This window comes from Schistocerca cancellata, chromosome 4, assembly GCF_023864275.1.
Source record: "Schistocerca cancellata isolate TAMUIC-IGC-003103 chromosome 4, iqSchCanc2.1, whole genome shotgun sequence".
Classification (NCBI taxonomy): Eukaryota; Metazoa; Arthropoda; class Insecta; order Orthoptera; family Acrididae; genus Schistocerca; species Schistocerca cancellata.
In genome coordinates this window covers 820,362,051-820,383,095 of record NC_064629.1, presented here as the reverse complement: position 1 = coordinate 820,383,095, position 21,045 = coordinate 820,362,051, and the positions used below count along the sequence as shown (strand labels likewise).

At 40.5% G+C, this 21,045-nt stretch overlaps 1 protein-coding gene across 1 annotated transcript in view; it reads right to left on the bottom strand.

Annotated features, from left to right (window-relative positions):
- Nucleotides 1-21,045, bottom strand: part of LOC126184448 (dynein axonemal intermediate chain 3-like) — a 215,446-nt gene that overhangs the window by 27,862 nt on the left and 166,539 nt on the right. The window contains exon 9 of the mRNA XM_049926839.1: nucleotides 16,589-16,701. Within this exon, the coding sequence (XP_049782796.1) occupies nucleotides 16,589-16,701 (113 nt within the window). The remainder of the gene's footprint in view (nucleotides 1-16,588; nucleotides 16,702-21,045) is intronic.

Genomic DNA, 21,045 nt, shown 5'->3' with positions numbered 1-21,045 from the left:
GAACTAAAAATAATACCAAAACTGTACATATTTAAAATAGAATTAAAAAACATGTTATTGAGCAATAGTTTTTACAGTATTGAAGAGTTTATGAATCGTTGACAATAAAAGCGCAGTTAATATTTCCCTGACATAATAAATATGTGTAATTGCTCACATTTAAATACTTGCTGTTTCTATGAAAGTGTGAAACAGTGTTAATGTAAGAATGTAAATAATCTTTGATGTGAGAATCACTAACTTTTTTTTTTTTTTTGTACGTTGCTATCCTACTTGTATATTTTTATGTTAATGTTCTAAAAGTTCTATTAAAATTGTAATGTCTAAGTGACTAGTAAATTCAATTACAAATTTTCATGTATATGTATTTTAAATTGTAATGTTTATTGACAAGTCCTATGTCATTTCGATGATGTACTACAAGGACGCTAATAAATTGAATTGAATTGAACTGAATTGAATGTTGCTGAAAATTTAAGTTAAAAGTCAGTGGTAGGCATAAAATGTCCTTCAAAACTGTACTGAATGGTGTCTCCAAAAATTATTTTGAATAATTAGTCCAGGAGGTCACTTGAAGTGTAAATAATTGCAAAAGCATTGTTGACCTCTTAGTAACAAAGGATCATGAGGAAATACCAAGTGTCATGACAGATTCAGGGATTAATGAACACAAGGTCATTGTAGCAACACGGAATACTGCACCATCCAAATACACCAAAAATAAACACAAAAAATATATATTAAAAAAAAAGCATATAAACATTTGCTTGATGCCTTCCCGAGAAAGAGTCTCCACTCCTACCAAATTGACTATGTAAGTGTAGACCAGATGTGGCTGAAATTCAAAGAAATAGTACTGTCAGCAATTGAGAGATATATGCCAAATAAATTAATAAGAGATGTTACTGATATCCCATGGTACACAAAACTGGTCACAGCACTGTTGCAGGAGCAATGAAAAAAGCATGCCAAATGTAAAATCTCCAAGATTTGTGATGTTTTACTGAAGCTTCAAATTTAGCACAAATTTCAGTCTGAGATATGCTTTTAATAGTGTCCAAGTTGAAACTTTGTCTCGAAACCTGACAGAAAATGCAAAGAGATTTTGATCATATGTAAAGTACACCAGCAGCAAGGCATAATCAGTACCTTCACTGCATGATAGCAACAGTAATGTTACCTATGACAGTGCCACTAAAACAGAGTTACTAAACACAGTTTCTGACGATGAAGTAAGTATTCTAGAATTTGAATCAAGAACAGTTGGCAACATTAGAAACTACAAGGTAGATATGCTCAGTGTAGGAAAACAGCTTCCAATCCAGATTGTAAACCAGTTAGGATCCTTTCGGAGTATGCTGATACAATAGGTCCATACTTAGCAATCATATTCAACTGCTTGCTTGTCAAAAAAATACATGCCTAAAGACTGGAAAGTTGCACAGGACACCAACACTCAAGAAAGGAAATAAGAGTAGTCTGCAGAATTACAAGTCCATATCACTAATGTCAATTTGCTGTGGAATATATACTGTGTTCAAACATTATGAACTGCCTCAAAGAACATGATTTACTGACAAATAGCCAACACAGTTTCAGAAAATATCATTCCTATGAAACACATCTAGCTCTTTAGTCACATGAAGTAGTGAGTGCCATTGTCAGATGATAACACATTGATTCCTTATTTCTAGATTTCCACAAGGCTATTCCTCACAAATGACTTCTAATCGAATTGCATGCCTATGGAGTACCATGCCAGTTGTGTGACTGGATTTGTGACTTCCTTTCAGAAAAGTCAGTCACAGTTCATAGTAATTGGCAGAAAGTCATCAAGTGAAACAAAAGTGATACATGGTGTTCCCTAATGAAGTGTTATAGGTTCTCACCTGTTCCTAACCAATATAAATGATTTAGGAGACAATCTGAACTGCCCTATTAGACTGTTTGCAGATGCTGCTGTCATTTACCATTTTGCAAAGTCATCAGATGACCAAAACCAATTGCAAACTGATTTAGGCAAGATATCTGTACGGTGCGAAAAGTGGCAGTTGGCTATAAATAATGAAAATTGTGAATTCATTCATGTGAGTACTACAAGGAATCCACTAAATTTTGGATACAGCATAAATCACACAGATCTAAAGGCTATGAATTCAACTAAACACTTGGAATTATAATTATGAATAACTTAAACTGGAACTATCACATAGATGAATTTGTGGGAAAAGTTATTTAAAGATTGTGACTTATTGGCAGAATACTGAGAAGGTGGAACAGATATATGAAAGAGCCTGCTTGTACTATGTTTGTCCATCCTCTTTTGGAATATTCCTATGGAGTGTGGGATCTGCATCAGATAGGATTGCTAGAAGACATTTAAAAAGTTGAAAGAAGTGCAGCCTGTTTGGTATTATCACAAAATATGGGATAGAGTACCTCAGATATGATATGTGAATTATGGTGGCAGCCATTAGAAAAAAAGACATTTTTCACTGTGGTAGGATCTTTCCAAGAAAGTTCAACCACCAATTTTCTGCTCTGAATGCAAAAATATTTTGTTGGTGCCCACCTACACAGGGAGAAATGAGCATTGTAATAAAATAGAAGAAATCATAGCTCACGCAGAAAGATTTAAGTGTTTGTTTTCCATGTGCATTTTTCAAGAGCAGAATGGTAGAGAAACAGCTTGAAGATATTTTGATGAACACTCTTGCTTGGCAATTTTGTCAACTGAAAATAATTTAGGAGTAAAGAAGACCATCCACCGGATAGTAAAAATATTGATACATCAACAGGCACACAAAAAAGAATGAAAACTTTGGTAACTTTTGGACAAATCCTTTAACAAGCTAGTTTGTACAATAGTCAGTCAAAAATTAATACCTCCTTTTTTTTATTTATCAAGGATTTGAAATGCAACTACATAGGTTGGAAACCACAACACTGACAATTAGTTTAGGACTTTTCAATATAATCTCCATCTATTTCCACAGGTTTGGTCCATCTATTAACAAGGGCATGTATTCCAGTGTGGTAAAATGCAGTCTTGTTTCCTGTTTCCATGGATGTTTTCAAGGCCTCCTCATCTTCAAAGTGAATCTTATGATGAGTTTCATTTAGTGGTACAAACAGGTGGCAGTCTGAGGGTGCCAGGTCAGGGCTGTATGGGGGATGAGGCATGAGTACCCATCAAATTTTCACAATCTCTTCAGTAGTGTGACAACTGGTGTATGGTTTTGCATTGTCATTCCAAAGAAAAACGTTCAACATAGTTTTTGTTGGGTGAACTTGCTGAAGATGTGCTTTAAGCTGTTTGAGAGTTCTGACATACTGGACAGAATTTATTGTGCAACCTTGCTCCAAAATCACACCCTCTGCATCTCAGAATACTGTAGCCATAACTTTCCCTGCCGATCACATGGTTCTGAAATTTTCCTTCTTTGGTGAGTTTTTGTGATATCATCCATTTACTGCCTCTTTGATTTGGTTCAAATAAAATAAGCTATGTTTCATATCTAGTCATAACTTCTTCCCAGAAACTCCTGTCCTTGAAAACAGGAGCACTGCAGGAGTTGGGAGGCAATTGTTCTTCATGTCTGTTTACTCTCATTGGTTAACATTCTTGGCAGTCATGTTGCACAAATCTTGAGTATCCCAGTTGTTGTGTAATCATCATCACACTGCCTTTACTGAAGAGGATAATGCAACACAAATCATCTGCAGCCACCATGAATGATATCATTGACTCACTGAATGTTGTGTGGAGTTGCTGCAGGCACCAGTCTGCCATTCCACATTTCTTCAGCCAATGGTCTTTGCCCTTCAGCTTCGTTACAGCAAAGAACCCATTATCTAACAATGATGATAGCCACTGTTGCACCACTATGCACATTTTTCAGTCTTTCGTAAATGTGAATGGATATTTCACCATCTGCATTCAAGAATTCTTTCACCGAACTCTGTCTAAAATGAACATCAGTGTTGGCCATTTTGCAAATGACTGCAGTGATGGCATCCGTTGACACAGAAAGTTACTACTGCAGTGGACTGGAGAAGAGGCTTTGTGGAATAGCACCAAATTCATTTTTTTTCACTTAACAAACTTTATTAAAGGAGAAAAAAGTAGGCATTACTTTTTGACTGATTGTCATATATACATAAATAACCGCTACACACACACTTGTAGAGCTACATTTTCACTTAACGAGCTTTATTAAAGGAGAAAAAAAGGAGGCGTTACTTTTTGATGAACCCTCATACATAAATACATACACCACCACATGTATGCCTGTGGAGCTGCAGTGTGCTGGATGGGCACACAGTGCTTGGACTGCTGAGTTTGCTAGGTAGACTGAGGTGAGGGGTTGTGGTGAGTAGGGTGGGTAGGGGGAGAAAGAGATGGGAAGTGGGAGGAGGGGTTGGAGAAGTGTGGCTGACAGTTCAAAGGGAGGCAGCAGGTGTGTGGGATACGAATGAAGGAGGGAGAGACAGCAGGTAAGTGGGACAGGAATGTGACACATGGGCACTGGAGCCAGTGAGTTAATGCAGCACATGATTATGATGACATGGAGGTATGGACTAAGAAGGGACTGACAAGTCAGAGAAAGGGGAGACTGTTGGATAGAGGGTGTGGGTATAGTGGATTAGTGAAGAATGAGATCAGGAAAATTATGAGAGCAAAGGATATATAGCTAGGATAACTACCATCTGCTTAGTTCAGCTGGCACTGGGGGCAAGAATCCAAATTATATGGTTTGTGAAGCAGCCATTGAAATCAAGTATGTTGGACTCAGCAGCATGTTCTGCCACTGGGCAGTCAACTCTTCTCTTGGCCACAATTTGGCACTGGCCATTCATTCTGATGGACAGCTAGTTGGTGGTCATGCCCACATAAAATGCCGTGCATAAATTGCAGCAGAGGTAGTATACGATATGGCTGCTTTGAAAGTGGCATGGGATATTGCACCTGGTTCTCCAAAGAGATATGACACCTGTAGCCAGGAGTTGGGAGTGGGAATGGCATAAGGATGGACCAGAATTTCCAACTGACTAACTTCAAACAAGAGCAAGAAATGTGATAAATTTACAAGATCTCCTCAACTCATAGCCTGCTTTTGTGTTTAACACAATACACAGATTTAAGGAAATTACATTAATCTGCCTGTGCATGCAGATGATTCCAGTAATAATATGACATGTTAAATATCCTTGCAAATTGATCAACAGATAAATAAAACTACTACTACTACTACTACTACTACTACTACTACATATTCCTACAAAAGCTGGAAAGTCTCTTATTACTAACAACCTATTCACATCTCAAGCTTTTGCCAACAAAAGTCAACCCCTATTTAACAATTTTACAAAATAAAGTAGTTTTCCTCTCCACCAAGAAGAAACTGCCTTCGTTTCTGTCCCACGGGCCCCAAGTATGACACTGATGTAGAGCCACACATCTTTAGATGACAACATTTGTCTCTGCCCAACCTCTCATCCAGTTCTGTGTACAGGCACAATATTTGAATACAGAATGAAACACAATCATTAGAGCACACATAAGAGATAGAGATGATATCTCTTTCACATGACTCAGTTATTTACTAGCCATTTAAATGAGTTTTTTCATAAAGACATCAATACTAGATACAACACTATTGGTTTATCCAATAACTAAGAAACCCATCAACCAGAATTGTATTTCTTATTTCACAAGCTGCCACTTTTAATATCTTTCTGTAGTAGTCCACACATGCACATTTAGGTTCTCTATATTTTCCCTACATCAATCAAGATAAATGCCAGAATGGTTCATTTTAAAGGGGTAGGACTAATATTTTTTTACCATGTTTTGCTATATGAACTTGTATTCTGTCTCTTATGATGTAATCATTGATAAGACATTAAAACATAATTGATGTACCTTCACTCATGACGTGCACAATTTCAGAGATCGTGCATCCATACAGTCCACAGGCCCACCTGGGTTGGACACCTGGTGTGCACTGGTGAGCCACCAAAGAAACAGTATTATTTAAGTGATGGCAAATGAGTGCCGAGCTTGTTCTGTAACCTGTATTACTGTTATCCAGTCAATGTGTTCAGTGGTATGCAACTTCATTGTTTCTCTATAAGGCATTACATTCCATAAATCACATTTGTTTTTGCTATAGTAAACTTGATGATAAGTGAGGGTTATGTTTTCTCCACATGTTAATGTCAGTGCCAAGTCACCCGACGAATGTCTCAATGGAAGAAATACTCCAACATTTGATTGCCAACAGCAAGCTTTCATGGGGACAACAACAGGCTCTTGCCACTGCTCTAAATCAAGTGGCATCTGCATGTTCTCAGCAGATCAGTGCAGCCACTGCCCTTTCCAGCATATGGTGTATCAGCTGAAAATTGGAACTTCTACAAGATATGGTTACACCAACATTTCCAGGTTTTTTGTATGGACTATGCAATCTGCGTAGGGCTTTCTTTTATTCCTGACTTTCACCGTGCATTTATCAGTTCTTATGCCAACTTGTGCCTTTGCAAGAACCAGCCAGCTTATCATTTTATGAAATGTGCAAGCTTCTGTCGACCTATTACTGTGACAAAATGCATGTCACTGCAACACATGTAGAATTTTATCACTGTCAGAAACACCCAAACAAATAGCCTGGGCTGCAGGACTTCCCGAGTTGAGCCAACATTGTAAATTTGTCACTAGAACCCATCATGAATCCTATGCTGATTGCATGGTGTGTGCTGTTATTATTCATCTGTCCTCAGATAGGGAAGTCTGCAAGAGAGCACTTCAATGGAGAATCTGACACTTACGTATGTGCTCAATAAAACACAGTCCTTTGAAACGTCACAGGCCACAGGCAATCAGATTGCTGTGTGGGGAGTATTGGAAGTTGCTTAGTCAACCCCTGTTAGGCATGCTGCAAGTGTTTAGGATGATGGGGAAGCTGTTGCAGCAGTACAACTTTTGACTCAGCATTGCATGGTGCAATGTTGGTTACAGCCACAGCAGCAACAGGATATATCACAGCAGCAGCTGCATGCCCCCCTTCCATCTTGCCCATACTGCTTCATCCAACACAAGCATCCTGCATGCCCTTAGTGTTGGGCGGTTTGCAAAAAGTGTCAAAAGAAAGGCCACACTGCATCAGTGCCTAACTCCTCTTCGAACATGGTGGACACAGTAGTACCGATGGACATAAACTGTATCTTTACAATGAATGTTTCCCTGAACAAATTGTTTACTGACTTTCGTGTGTTTAATAGGCCACTAACAATGCAAGTGGGCACAGGAGCTGCTGTGACTCTAATAAATGCATAAATGTACGTGGTCTTGGGCCCCCTCCCCTCACACAGGTTTCACGGAAGTTGGTTAGCTACAATAAACAGAAGATTCTGATCCTATGTCAGTTCTCCACTTCTGTCTCTTACAAATCTGTTGTTTGCTCTCTCACTTTCCTTGTTGCTGATTGTTTCCATACAGCAGATGTTTGAGTTACATGCATTTAACACTTATGGTTTCTCAACTGCTGATGAAATAAATTTAGTGTCAGATCAAGTTCTGTATCAGCAACTGGGGTCCCTCTGCTCTGAGTTTTCCTCTCTTGTTTCCCCTGGGCTTTGTTTTGCTACTGGTTTTCAGGCCCACATTACAATGAGAGTCTGCCCGCCCCCATTTTCTTCGTGTGCAACACCCGCCTGTCAGGTTGTATTACTCTGTCAAGGCTGATTTAGACAGTTTAACATCCCTTGATGTCATTTGGCCTGTTTCTTCCTGTGAATGGGCTACACCGCTGGTCATTTTTAAGAAGCTGATGGGTAAGCTCCACCTCTGTGGTGACTTCAGTGTCACGATTAATCCACAGTTCATGATAGATTACATACACTTTGCCTCACCCTGACGAGTTGCTTGCAAAATTGTAAGGTAGCCACTACTTTTCCAAGACTGATTTCTTGGAAGCATACCTCCAGCTCCCCTTGGATGACACCATTATGCACCTTCTCATTGTCAATACACCTTTCAGCTTATACCAATATCAGTGTTTGCCTTTTGGTGTTGCTAGTGTACCTGCAATTTTTCAGCATTTTTTAGAAGAGCTGACAGCCTCTGTACCCGGCTGCATCAATTGAAGATATCATTGTTTCAGGTTCTTCTACTGAAGACCATCTATTGTTGTTTTCTGTTTTGCAGTTTGTGGGTCTCAAGTGCAATCTTGGCAAATCTCAATTTTTTCAGTTGTAAATTGAGTATCTAGGTTTTGAGTTTTCTTACACAGGGGTCAAAGCATTGCATGACTATATTAACACAATTGTGGCTTTGCCATGGCTGACCTCTGTTAAGGAACTGCAGGCATTTCTAGGTAAAGTTGCATACTACCATAAGTTTTTACTGGCCACATCTACTGTTGCTCAGCCCCTGCAGGAGCTTTCACATAAAAATAGACCTTTTTTCTGGTCACAAGCTTGTGGCTGTGAATTTGCTTTGCTTGATTCTAAACTTGATCTGCCCCATATCTGTCCACTTTTTAGCTGGGTCAGTATCTCTTGTTGGCAACAGATGCCTCTCAGCATCGTCTTGGCATGTTGTTGGCGGATAAGTATGCGGATGGGTCTGAATGACCCATTGCTTATGCTTATAAGACTCAGCAGCAGCGTTCTCAGACTGAAAAGGAGGCTTCAGCATATGTGTTCAGCCTCAAGAAATTTTACGTCTTCTTGTATGGTCCTAAGTTCCATTCAGTCACAGATCACAAGCTGTTGGTTGCTCTTTTTACCCTTCGGCTTCTGTGCTGGACAAGGCAGCACGTTGTTTGCAGTGGTGGGTTCTCTTCCTCTCCTATTATCATTTTCAGATCCATTATTGGGCAACAATGCAACACGCCATTGCCAAAGCCTTATCTCAACTTCTGATTGGGCCAGACCCAGCACTGAATCAGGATGAGTTGCTTTGTTTCTATTTAGAGGTCACCTCCTGCCACACTCTTGTAAGCCACGAAAGAAACAGTATTACTTAAGCAATTGCAAACAAGTGCTCAGCGTATTCTGTAACCTGTATTACTTTTGTCCAGTCAATGTGTTCAGTGCTATGCACAACATGTACTTCACTGCATTTTATGTATCTCTCTATAAAGTACTGCATTCCATAAATTGTGTTTGATCTTGCTTTTTCTTTATACATACTCCCAGCTGGAAGATTGCTGATTAAAAAGATCTTAGAAATTATCCTTTTCCTATACAGTCACTAACTTCTAAAACTTCACCTTGCCATTATCGAGATGCAGATTCTCTTTCTGTGAGTAAGACTTTCATTTCAGTCAGCTCATTTATTGTCCACATAATTTCAGAGCATTTACCACAATTTAACCACTGATTCTAGATGGTATTTTAAGTTTCTTTCTAAGATCCAAATCTGTGCTTTTTCAACACACTATGCCTATTTATTGACATTGCCACTGATATACAGGTTGATTCCATTCTCTGATGCCAACCACAAAGACATCCCATGTATTATGTCAGTGCCACTTCATTATGTTAACTGAAATGCACAACATTTGGAATTTAAAAGTGATAGATAGAAAATCTAGTGTCTGATTTTTGTTTATACCTCACGGTGCTGAGAATTGTTGCTACAGGGCCACTGACAGTACATCATTTGTAGCATGTGCTACATGTCCTACGGCATGCAAGGCTATTGTATTTGTCATTTCATCAGTATGCCACTCAACAGTACAGGCTGACAGATTGCAGTCATCTTACTATCATCTAACACAACTTTAGCCATTACTGCAGGACAATTGAAGCACGACTCATCTGGAAAAAAAAAAAAAAAGAAAAAATTGCTATACCAGCATCAATTTCTTGGGCAATGAAATCTGGCACAATGTCATGTTTGCCTCCAGTCCAGTCCCAAGGAGGCAGTATCAAACTGTCAAATTCAGAGATGTTTACACCAATTGCAGTGCTCTAATGTTAATACAACACTGTGACAGAAGCTGTAGAGTCCATCACAGTCATTCAGACAAATTGCAGTGATCCCCTGCTGTAGCTATGCTGCAAGGCCCAGTATGCTCTTGTCACAATTTACAATTTTTCTCTGGAAATTGGCTCCACATGTGCAGCGCTGTTATAACAACATACCTGGTACTTGATGAAAAATTGTCATGTCATAACCATAATCAAATCCAAATCTGGAAGTGGGGCTGTCAATGAAGTGCAACACTTAACATTGAGAGCATGTGTATTGTGAACACCCACATACAGACAGCAGATAACTGATCTCCCAGATGGTGAGTGCTGCTATGTATACACACACTGAATATTCCATTATACTCAAATATTACAAATTCTGAGAACGTTTCAGAAATGATAAATACTAAATAACAAATAATTGCTGGTGTAAAGTATTAAATTTTCCAATAGTCCCACTTTCTGTATAGGCTTAAAAATGTGTACTGGGCTGTATCTCACATGTCAGTGCTTGGCGTTACGGTGTTCTTGGTTCTTCTCATGGGCGTCCAGAGGCCGATTGTGAGCCAAGTGCCTCGCTTCTTGGGTCTTAGTGATGAGATGTTTCATGTCGGCATCCTGAGTATTGTCTAGTTGAAATAGGAGCAGAGTATCCATTGTTGTTTTGGCCTTGTGGCTGTGGAGCAGACAAAACTGAGTGAAGCTTGTAGTTTCTTGCTTTGCAGTGTTGTATTCCATTGTCATGATGGGCAGCACTGTATCTGAGTCTCTCTGTTGTACAATGTGAATGTAGTGGCCAAAATCTTATTAAAGTATCCTGTGAGGTCATTCCTCTGTGGGCAGATGTTATTCTGTGGGTGATTTTGTAACATGAAATTCCCTCTGATGCTAGTCTCAATAGGAAAACTTTCCAACAATCAGAGATCACTACTCAGGTTGCTCCATGCTTCAAAATAATGCCCTGTACAAGGAATCTTATAATTTCTGGAACTTAGGCAGTTGGCACACTCTGGTGACAGTGTAGTGCATGGTGTGATTGGTGCATATTATTATCCAGCAATTACCATTCACTAATGTCAGGAACTTCCCCAAGAGGTTGATTAAAAACTGGTGAAATGGTGCTGCTGCACACAGAACTAGTACCAGATGCCTAGGAGGTAATTGCAGCACGTGTTTTTGTCACTGGCATACCTTCTATTGTCTTACATGGGTCTAACAGACCAGTAAGTATCTGGCCAGTGATACCTGCACCTAATTCTGTCTAGATTCTTCACAAATATGTTGGACTCATGTTCAGAAGGATGAAGGTTCAAACCCATATCTGGCCATACTGATTTAGGTTTCCCATGATTTTCCTAAATCACTTCAGGCAAATGCTGGGATGGTTCCTTCAAAAGGGCACGGCCAACTTCCTTCCCCAATCTGATGAGACTGATGATCTCACTCTTTGGTCCCCTCCCCCGAATCAAACAACCAACCACAAATTCCAGGTGATCACATGTTGGAGTGCCATGGAAAAACTTCAGGATAACTGGTCATAGCTGAGCTTGAATGAGAAGCTACCATTTTTGCCCCACCAGAGCATACTTCTTCTCATACAATATTCTGTTTATTAACTGGAAGTCTCCTTTGGTCAGATCCTCCTTCTCCAAGACCTGTATGCTTTGCAGCAATCCTGGATATTCTCTCAGTTCAGCAGCAATGCCATTTAATGCAGTGGTGACAGATTTGACCCACACTGGTGCGTTCTGTCAAAGGAGTCCTTGAAAGACTATCAACATCCTTGTGTGTCCATATTTGCATGCCATATTCCTGAAGCCTCAGTGTCCATCTTGCCAGTCAACCCGACAGATCCTTTAGGGCAGTCACTCAGGATAGAGAATGGTAATCCACCACAATGGCGAATGGTTTGCCAAATGCATATATAGTCAGAACTTGTTGAGGTCCCCAAAAACTGTAAGGCACTCATTCTTGGCTGTAGAGTAGTTGCTCTTGGACTTAGAGAGTATTCTGAAAGCATAAGCTACCACTTTTTCAGCATTTCCTGAATTTGTATGAGAACTGCACCTATCCCTTAACATTTTATGTAAATTGAAGGGGGACAACAGAGAAAGGAAAGGGAAATAACCAATGATATCAGCTGCATTGGGACTTTGTGCAGAATCAGTGGCAATGCGTGAAAATGTGTGCCGGACCGAGACTTCAACCCAGGATCTCCTGTTTACTTGGCAGTTGTGTTAACCACTGCACCACCCAGACACAGTGTTTACTCCAAACGTGTGGACTATCTCACCACACTCCCTGGCTGACTACATTCACACCTACCACCACCTACCTGCAGTCCCTGTCCATATCTCACATGCTTGCTAATTTTAGATCTGCATCAGTGGTCAAAGTTAAATTTGCATCCAAAATCAAGTTTTTGCATTCATTGGCCATCGATTGTATGAATGCATGGTGTCTGTTCTTTTGGACATGTCCAAAAGGACAGATACTGCACATTCAGGTAATATCTATAACAGCTGGTGTCAGTGTGAAGTTCTGTCTGGTATTCTCTTCACACAATGCTAGGATAGTATGGATATACGTCCAGCCAAGGGGAACATGTATTGCAAGAGTAACTATCAATGACAGAACACAGTTCTTCGAATTTGTTGTTGTAGTAGAATCTAGTCATAATGTTATTCTCTTTTGCAAACACCACAAGCAGTCATAGACTGTGGAACATCAGAACTCCAGGTTGATGAAGCTATTCCAACAAGCACACATAACAAAGATTCCATTGGATAGTTGTTTGCTGTTGAAGATGTTGTCTTCCCACCATCATCAATGAGATAAAGTCCAGTTGTCATTCTAGATGCTCAGTCAAGCAGTAAAACTTTTCTTGATTGCAAAAAGCTACTCAGGCTCACAAAAGACATCTACAAACCAGTGACAGTCATAAGCAATCATGCTCTGCTACCACTATATATAAAGCAGTGGAGGAAGTTATTGTTGAACTGCTAATAGGATCTTGCCTGACTGAACATCGAGTGTTAAAGGTTCTGCAACAATTTTCAGCTGGCTTCAGATCTGGAGTGGAGAAAAAACAGACCAAGTGACCAATGGTAAAACACCATATCAATACTAGAGATCATCCACCAATTAGCTCTCATATAGAATGTCACTGGCTAAATGATGCATAATTTGTGAGGAAGTGACATCATTGAACCTTTGGAGAGCTCTTTGTCCCCTCCAGTGGTCCTTGTAAAGCAGAAGGATGGCACATGGTATTTCTGAATTGACTACTGAAGACAGCGAAATCATGAAAAAAAGATATCTACCCACTGCCATGCACTGATGACATCCTACCCTGCTTTATAGGAGCATAGTATTCCTCAGCTATGGACATACGGACAGGGCACAGGCCAGCAGGAAAAGACTGCCTTCTTAACTCCTCATGGCCTCTATGAGTTTGAAGCAGGAATGAGTAGGATCATTGCTTACAAGTTAGTGGTGCAGAGGGCTTAGACTCTAGGACATGGTGATGGTAATTGACAGAAAACATGTCTGCACAATGATACATTTATTCATGGCAAAGGAATACACACTCATTTAAAAATGTCTCCTAATAATGAAAGTCTGTGCTCTCAAAATTGTGTGAATGCAGTAATGGGCATTCCACAATATAAGTGCTTAAACACTATTCCCAGATGGTGTACACTCTTCAATGATCAAGCACTTTGATCAACCATGTGACTGTGGAAAGGACAAGGGATGTGTGAGAGGACAAAATTGATAACTATCATCCTGACCTGCGGGGTGCCATGTACTTCATGGTTGTAGTGTAACAACATGCACAAATGGACTGAGCTGTCTAAATAATCCTGTACTTGTTGTTGGGAGCTCACATTAAGCTTGACCCACATGGCAAGCAGAATTGGACACCTGGAGACATGCTACACTGGTCTGTGCTCAGCTCATATTGGTCTCTGCTTTTCTTGTGCGCACCTGTTTGCATTGCACCATTGCAAAAATTTTGCCTAATGGTAAATACACAGGTGTGCCAGCACATGCCACTAGCTTGGGCTGGTTGCAACTATGGCTCATGCATTTCTCAGCACAGCTGCCACTAGTTCATAGTTATTCCATTTGGACTAGGTTACGCTCCAGCCAGCTTCAAATGTCTAATCAACAACTTGATTCGAAACCATAAATGGACAATATGACTTTGCTACATCTATCATGTCACAGAACACAGTTTCCTTCAGCTGCCAATTAAAAAGCATTTGACATTATAGGAAAAGAAGCCCATGAGTTGACTATATTCTGAACATCTTAGCCGTTGTTGATGACATCGATGGTATTTCCTGAAGTCTTGGTGACTGTCATCCATGAAGGGTTTTTTAGTTTTCATGAATTAGGCAGCTAGGTAAATGGTTGGTACCTCAACAGGGAATGGTTACAGCATGTTGTGGAGTGACCTTGTCCAGGGTACGGTGATGGTTTTCATTCCACAGGTCAAGTATAATCATCTGCAGTTGAGTGACATAAGTACAGCTGTTGTGATGGTTGACACCTGGTGGTGTAGTAGTCATCAAACACTCGAGGTTTGTTCTTTTTCCTTTCTTTCTTTCTTTTCTTTTTTTTTTTTTTTTTTTTTTTAAAAAAAAAAGGCAGTAGAAACAACTTTTCTCGAGACTGTGTCATTTCCCCATCACATTGGGCCCTTTTCTTCAATTGTTCTTGTGCTAAGTGGACATGCTGCTGATTGTCACCAAATGCTGTCTTTACTTTGGCCTGGAATTTGCCCCACTTGTTCTTGAACCACTGTGGGGCTGTGCCAATCCAAGTAGAACTATGCATCTACCAAACACATCATATTATCCAATCTGTTGTATTTGGTGACTCAGTCAAATCCTTTCAGCCATTTTGTTGAGTCTTGACCAGGGTCTCTAGAAAACACTGGTACATGCCTGATGTGCAGCTTACTTGTTGCTGTTTTGGAATCCATTGGTTCCTTGAATATGCAGACCTTGGAAATGATGTACTGCTTGTATTCTAGTTTCTGTCTATGCAGGTGTCCACTTTTACATTTCTTAATTGTAGCCACAGTGATGTAAATGTTTTGAAGTACCTGGAATCTGCACAAAACAGTGTCATGTTGTAACAATAACAAAGTCAAAATCTGAAAGCAGGGTCATCAGCAAAGTACAACACTTAGCACTGAAAGGACATTTATTATGGACACCAACATACAGATAGAAGAGAACTGACTTCCTGGACAGAGATTAGTATGAAAGCGTGTTTATTATGAAAACTAATGAACAGATAGAAGTGAGCTAACTTCCTGGAAAGAGCATGTAGCTTTTTATACAAACACTGAATCTTTCAGAATATATAACCATTACAAACATAAGAAATTTTGAGAACCTTCCAGAAATAATAAATAATGAATGAACAAATAATTTCTGGTGGTTGGGTTTCAAATGTTGAGCCACAACATGCCAGCCAGTGACAGTAACCACTACACCACATTGCATGCAGCACAGCTCATGGCAACATCATAGTGACATAAACCCATTTACCAGAAACCAATCAGTCACCCCTGTTCCATCTGGTATTCTGCCATTTAATGTCAGCAAGACATAATGGCATTTGCTTTCACATTTCCACTTAGTCTAGCTACTCTTCGTGCAGTGAGCATGTAACACAAAAAGAGGATACTTTTTGGGCCCTGTGACTGTCATTTCTCTGTAATCTTAATTATTACTGATACATTATTCTACACATTAAGACATTTTTCCTGGGAGTTTTAATTCTTATAAGCATTGGTGTAAATTTATTTGCATGTAAAGAGCTTTTGTGGTATGTATTGTCCCATGAATCTGTCTATGCAGCTCTGTTGATAATAGCCTCTTCACTTATTTTTCAGTCCACAGAATATTTAATCAGGGCAATACATGCACTCATTTGGTAAAGAATGGTCAAATAATGTGATCAGAATGTTCAGTTGATATTAAACTAAAACTGTATTAATGACATTTTGTATACACAGCTTTTTATGCCTGAAATTTTCCAGCAATAAGGTGCAGTGGATATGTATTTAAATGTCACGGCTCAGTACCTCTCTGTAGATCTTCTGTTCACTTGTTGAGCCAGTGCCATGTTGAAATGCTGCACTTCTTTCAGCCTATGAGAGTATATCATTGATGGTTCATCATTTGTTGCAGTTGTTTTCCCAAACACTAGCAACACCAGAATTATTGGCAAATGAGAACCTTGGTTGGACTGAGGTTGATCTGAATGCCTATTGAGGTCTAAAAACAATAAGGAGATTAGGAAGTTTCTACGGAGTTAGAGTGAGGCTCTGACATGAGTGGGCCATGTCAAAATGGTTCTAATTTCAAGGCCTTGCTGAATAAATATGCTGAGATGATTGCTCTCTCTTGCAATGTTAAATAGTCAGGCTATTAATGAAAGTGTTCTGAGACAATGAAACCTTCTTCATATTGGTGTCTGTATAAAATGAGACTTACACAGTATCATAGTCTATTCTGTAACTGTACTTTATCCAAGCTAGACATTGGCACTGTCTCCAGTGAGTAAATGCAGTCCTACTTACATCTTCAGGATGGAATTCTGTGTATTCATGAGGGACATTAAATATTCTGAATGTTCCTCCTGAATCAGCAACTCCAAATATGTTGTCATGGTTTATTGGACTCTGGTATATTCCTGAAACATAACAGGTATTTAATGTTAAAGAATTCTCTGCATTTACTGTGGAAAGAAGCATAAGGGAGGCACTGGTGTAAATGATTTATGGTTCAAATGTAAAGTGGGAAGTTCTGATAGAATGTAAATAATTCTAAAGTTAAGATAACAATTCACCAAAGAGCAGAGGCACTGTGTCACCAAACGGTATATAAACAAGACTAGGTATATAAACAAGGTTAGCTTTCAGATGAATAATTTTTTGAGATAGAGCAACCAACTGCCAACTGCCCCTCCCCTACCTCCCCCCCCCCCCCCTGCCCCTCCCTTCCCCCACACATACATCTGTATGATTACATTGTGCAGGCTGAAAACGCTGTCAAGGTTTTGTCCGTTGTGCAAATGCTAGTGAAATTTCCAGACTTTCTTATGTGCCTGGTGATGACTCAGTGCCTCTGCTATTTGATGAGTTGTTGAGTTGTTACTTTTGCTCCTAAATAATTAATGTTACAGATATATAAGGAAACAAGCTTAGGAATAGAGAAACACTTACAGAAGTAAGAGCATAGGAACTAGTCTACAAATTTTTGATTAGAAATTATAAGTATTTCTTTTAATGTTCTCCCTCAATCTCTCTTGTGGGGATGCTACCACATTACCATCCTCCCTACTAATCTTTGATTTAATTTGATCTCAGATATGGCCTTCCGAAACAGAAAACATTTATGCTGTTGTAAGCAGGATGAAATGTTTTCATTACGAGTTTCTCATGTTTTGGTTTTTAGTTTTTAGTCATAATAATAATTGTTCTCACATGAAAAATGACCTGATGTTACAGCAGTGTATTCAATATTTGCTCCAGGAAAGAATTTCCACTAAGTTTTGGTACAGTGAAGGTAGAATGTGTTTCCATTCTTCTTCAAGCACTATCAATACTGGTAGTTTCTGCCAGGTTTTGGAAAATATATAGAGGTGAAGCCTCTCCATGCCCACACTGGCATGATGGCCTACTGCCATCTCTACATAAGGGTTACTATTCACTAAAGTGAGGTCTTGCAGGATGCTGATACTGCAGTGTTTGTGTATTGTAAAGTTCAGCCATATAGTAGGGGATTCTATCATTAATTCATTTCGAAAGGTTAATTTCACTTTCTCCAGAGCATTAGCAGGCAGCTTCAGCTGCTGGAAATTACTTGACCCTCGGTTTGGCACCAGAAGTCAGCACCAGGGTGGGCAATCTCAATCACGTGCCTCTCTCATGTGCTGACAAGGTAATGCGCCCTAGGTGATGCTGACCAGGCCACGCTTCAGAATTTTCCATGCCGCCCCCATGGATTTCTCGGCTTCTAACCAATGAGGGTAGAGGAAGCAACGTGGCGGTGCTGCATGTACCCCGCTGCCTGTCAGTGAGGCTCTCTCTGCCGTGCAGGTTCGATGGGAATTATGCATCGGCTACCACTACGCTCTGGCTCACTCTTGTCTCCGTTGGCCTGACTCATGTTGCCCATTGGAATGCATTTGCTGCCAATAAATGGCCTCTTAACTAAAATTGTCCTAATGGTTTATTTCTGCCCACTGCCTTCTGCTCCCGTTACAATGCAGCAGCATGGTGTACCACTGTGTAAGCTGTGAGAGCCTCCTGCTGCGTCAGTGGTGACTGGGCACGGAGGAAAACCTAGATCATCCAGTGGTGTCTGGTAGGTGAGCATTGTAGTCAATCAATCGGAATGTACAGTCGTATAGTGGCACCATTCATCCTTCATTGGCTGTGCAGATATGCTCAGTGAGGGCCGCAGTTGAGTCTCCTCTGTGTAGACGATGATGTAGCCAATATCCTTGAGCATCCTGATTGCCGCGGTAGCCAACTCATCATAGTAGAGCTGCTCAGAGCCAATGGCTTTTGGTGTTCTTGCAGTGGCACCCATGTTCTTCTTTGGTTTTCTTCTGCTGGCTGCTTCATGAGGGGAGTGGCGGCAGGTATCATCCCTTCTCCTGAGGTGTCCGCACTGATGTGGGCCAGCTGTGGGCACAATTGTCACAGTTGGCTGCATGCCTCCTCTGTCTCTGCAGTCAGGGTGGCCTTAAGAGCTGCCCTTTCTCCATCTATGGCAGCTTTGAAGCCTGCGATCTCCTCCTCTGTCATGGCCGCCAGGATGGCATGTATCTCTTGCACTTGTGGCACCTGCTGTGCCACTGCCAGTAGCTGGTTCCCCATTCCACTCTGAATGGTGTGGTATTCTGGCCACCTGTGGGCAGTGGGAGCTGTTTTCTCTCCTCTCGGTTGCATGTCTGTTTGGCGACACTTACGGTGCCATCATTGTTTCTTCTTGGTTTGTGCCTTATCTCCAGCACAGCCGTCTGGCCCCGGTAGCTGAGTGGTCAGCGTGACGAAATGTCAATCCTAAGGTCCTGGGTTCGATTCCCGGCTGGGTCGGAGATTTTCTCCGCTCAGGGACTGGGTGTTGTGTCGTCCTAATCATCATCATTTCATCCCCATCGACGCGCAGGTCACCAAAGTGGCGTCAAATCGAAAGACCTGCACCAGGCGAACGGTCTACCCGATGGGAGGCCTTAGCCACACGACATTTCATTTCATTTATCACTGGCTGGGCAGGCATGGCAGTTTCCCACAAGTGGCCTTCCACAGTGAGCACAAGTTGGTACCTCATCTCGTTATCTGTCACAGGCACGAGTGTTGTACACACTGGCACACTTGACACACCACGTGTGAATTTCAGCAGTATTTAGCAACATGCCCCTCTACTTGGCACCTAAAGCACTGGGGCTCAGGGACCATGCCTTGACGGAGGGCTTCGACAGTCACAGGTAAGCCTAAGAGCTTCCTTATCCCAAAGATGTTGCTGTCATCAGTCACAGTTTCCACTGCGATAATGTACAGCAGCGATTGCTTCTTATTCATCCAATTGTGGGATTTTGCAGTTGCACATCAGAATCTGGCACTTAAAAGCTCCTCTTGGACTGTCTTCTCATTGCATATCCAAAGCAGCCCCCTGATCAGGGCCTTAGATAGCTTGTCACGCAGTTTTGGCATGGTCGTCTTCTCAACAGTAGTTGGATCTATGATGTGGGCAGTCGCAGCACTCTTCAGTGCATGGAGGTCAGCCATGCTCATTGCCTGCAGCTAAACGACAGCAACTGAGTCAAGGGACTCTATACCAACTTCTTCCTTGTAACAGGTGGCTATAATATCATACATCGCTGCCCATGACACTACTGCCCTGGATGTACAGAGGGGGGACAGGTGGATGACAATTGCTGCACTTCCGTTCCACATTCCTAGTGGGCTGCGGTGTCGAAAGCTTCTTCTCAGTGTCTGTCTTATTCTTCTGGCCATTTCTGTCCATACTGGGCGCAAGAACACAACTGCACATGACAATTTGCTTTGCATCATGCTACTGTCTGAGCACAGCTTTGCAGCTCCTCTTCTGGCCAAGCTCAGGTAACGCACTCCATTACTGATGTACACACCTCTGCTGCTTGAGTGCAACTCCAGGCTTGGACAATTGCAACCAGTATTTAACTAATGCTCTAGTTCATCCCAAAGATGTTTGATGGGATTCAAGTCAGGGTTTTGTGCAGGTCAGTCCAGCAAACCCATTTGATTTTCTTTGAACTACAACAGAATAGTCCTCAGTTTGTGGACTTGGGTATTATTATACTGACAAGGGGATCACATGGCAATCAGATTTTTGTAATTTTTTTATATTTTCAGTATGTGAAGTTCAGAACTCAAATATACCTCTCCTAAAGCAGTTTGAGACAACTCTAAAAATTCTTGAGAAAATCAACTTTGAGTTTTCCAGTCATGTTTAATACACTAAAATAAGGTACATATTTTTTGATGAGCAGTATGCCTCCTAGATAATGTGTTTGATCAGCCTGTGGGGGACCTGTGTTTGATTCCAGGTGAAATCAAGTTTTTAAACAAAGGTGTGTGTTCTATGAGTACATCTATGAAGCATAGAATACATAAAGTGCACAGGAGTGGTACTGTAATTGATAGATTGAGTCATGTTTCAGTTATTAATTTTTTGTTTTTCCTTTCAGTTCAAGTACCTATGTATTTAAAATATAAAATTAATTAAATATATCATAATTAACAAATGTAATTGTCATTTTTGTGTAAAATGCACATCTGCTTATTTCTAATTATATATTGTACACAAAAATCCAGTTTCCATTGCAAAATTCTTAGTTACTAATCTATAAAAAAAATTTAATCAAGATTGTGTAATTTAAAACAATTTCAAAATAAATTTTTTCTTTGTTTTGCATTTTACATTTCATGTAAATGGTCACAGAATATACACCTTTATTTAAAAATATGATTCCGCCAGGATTCGG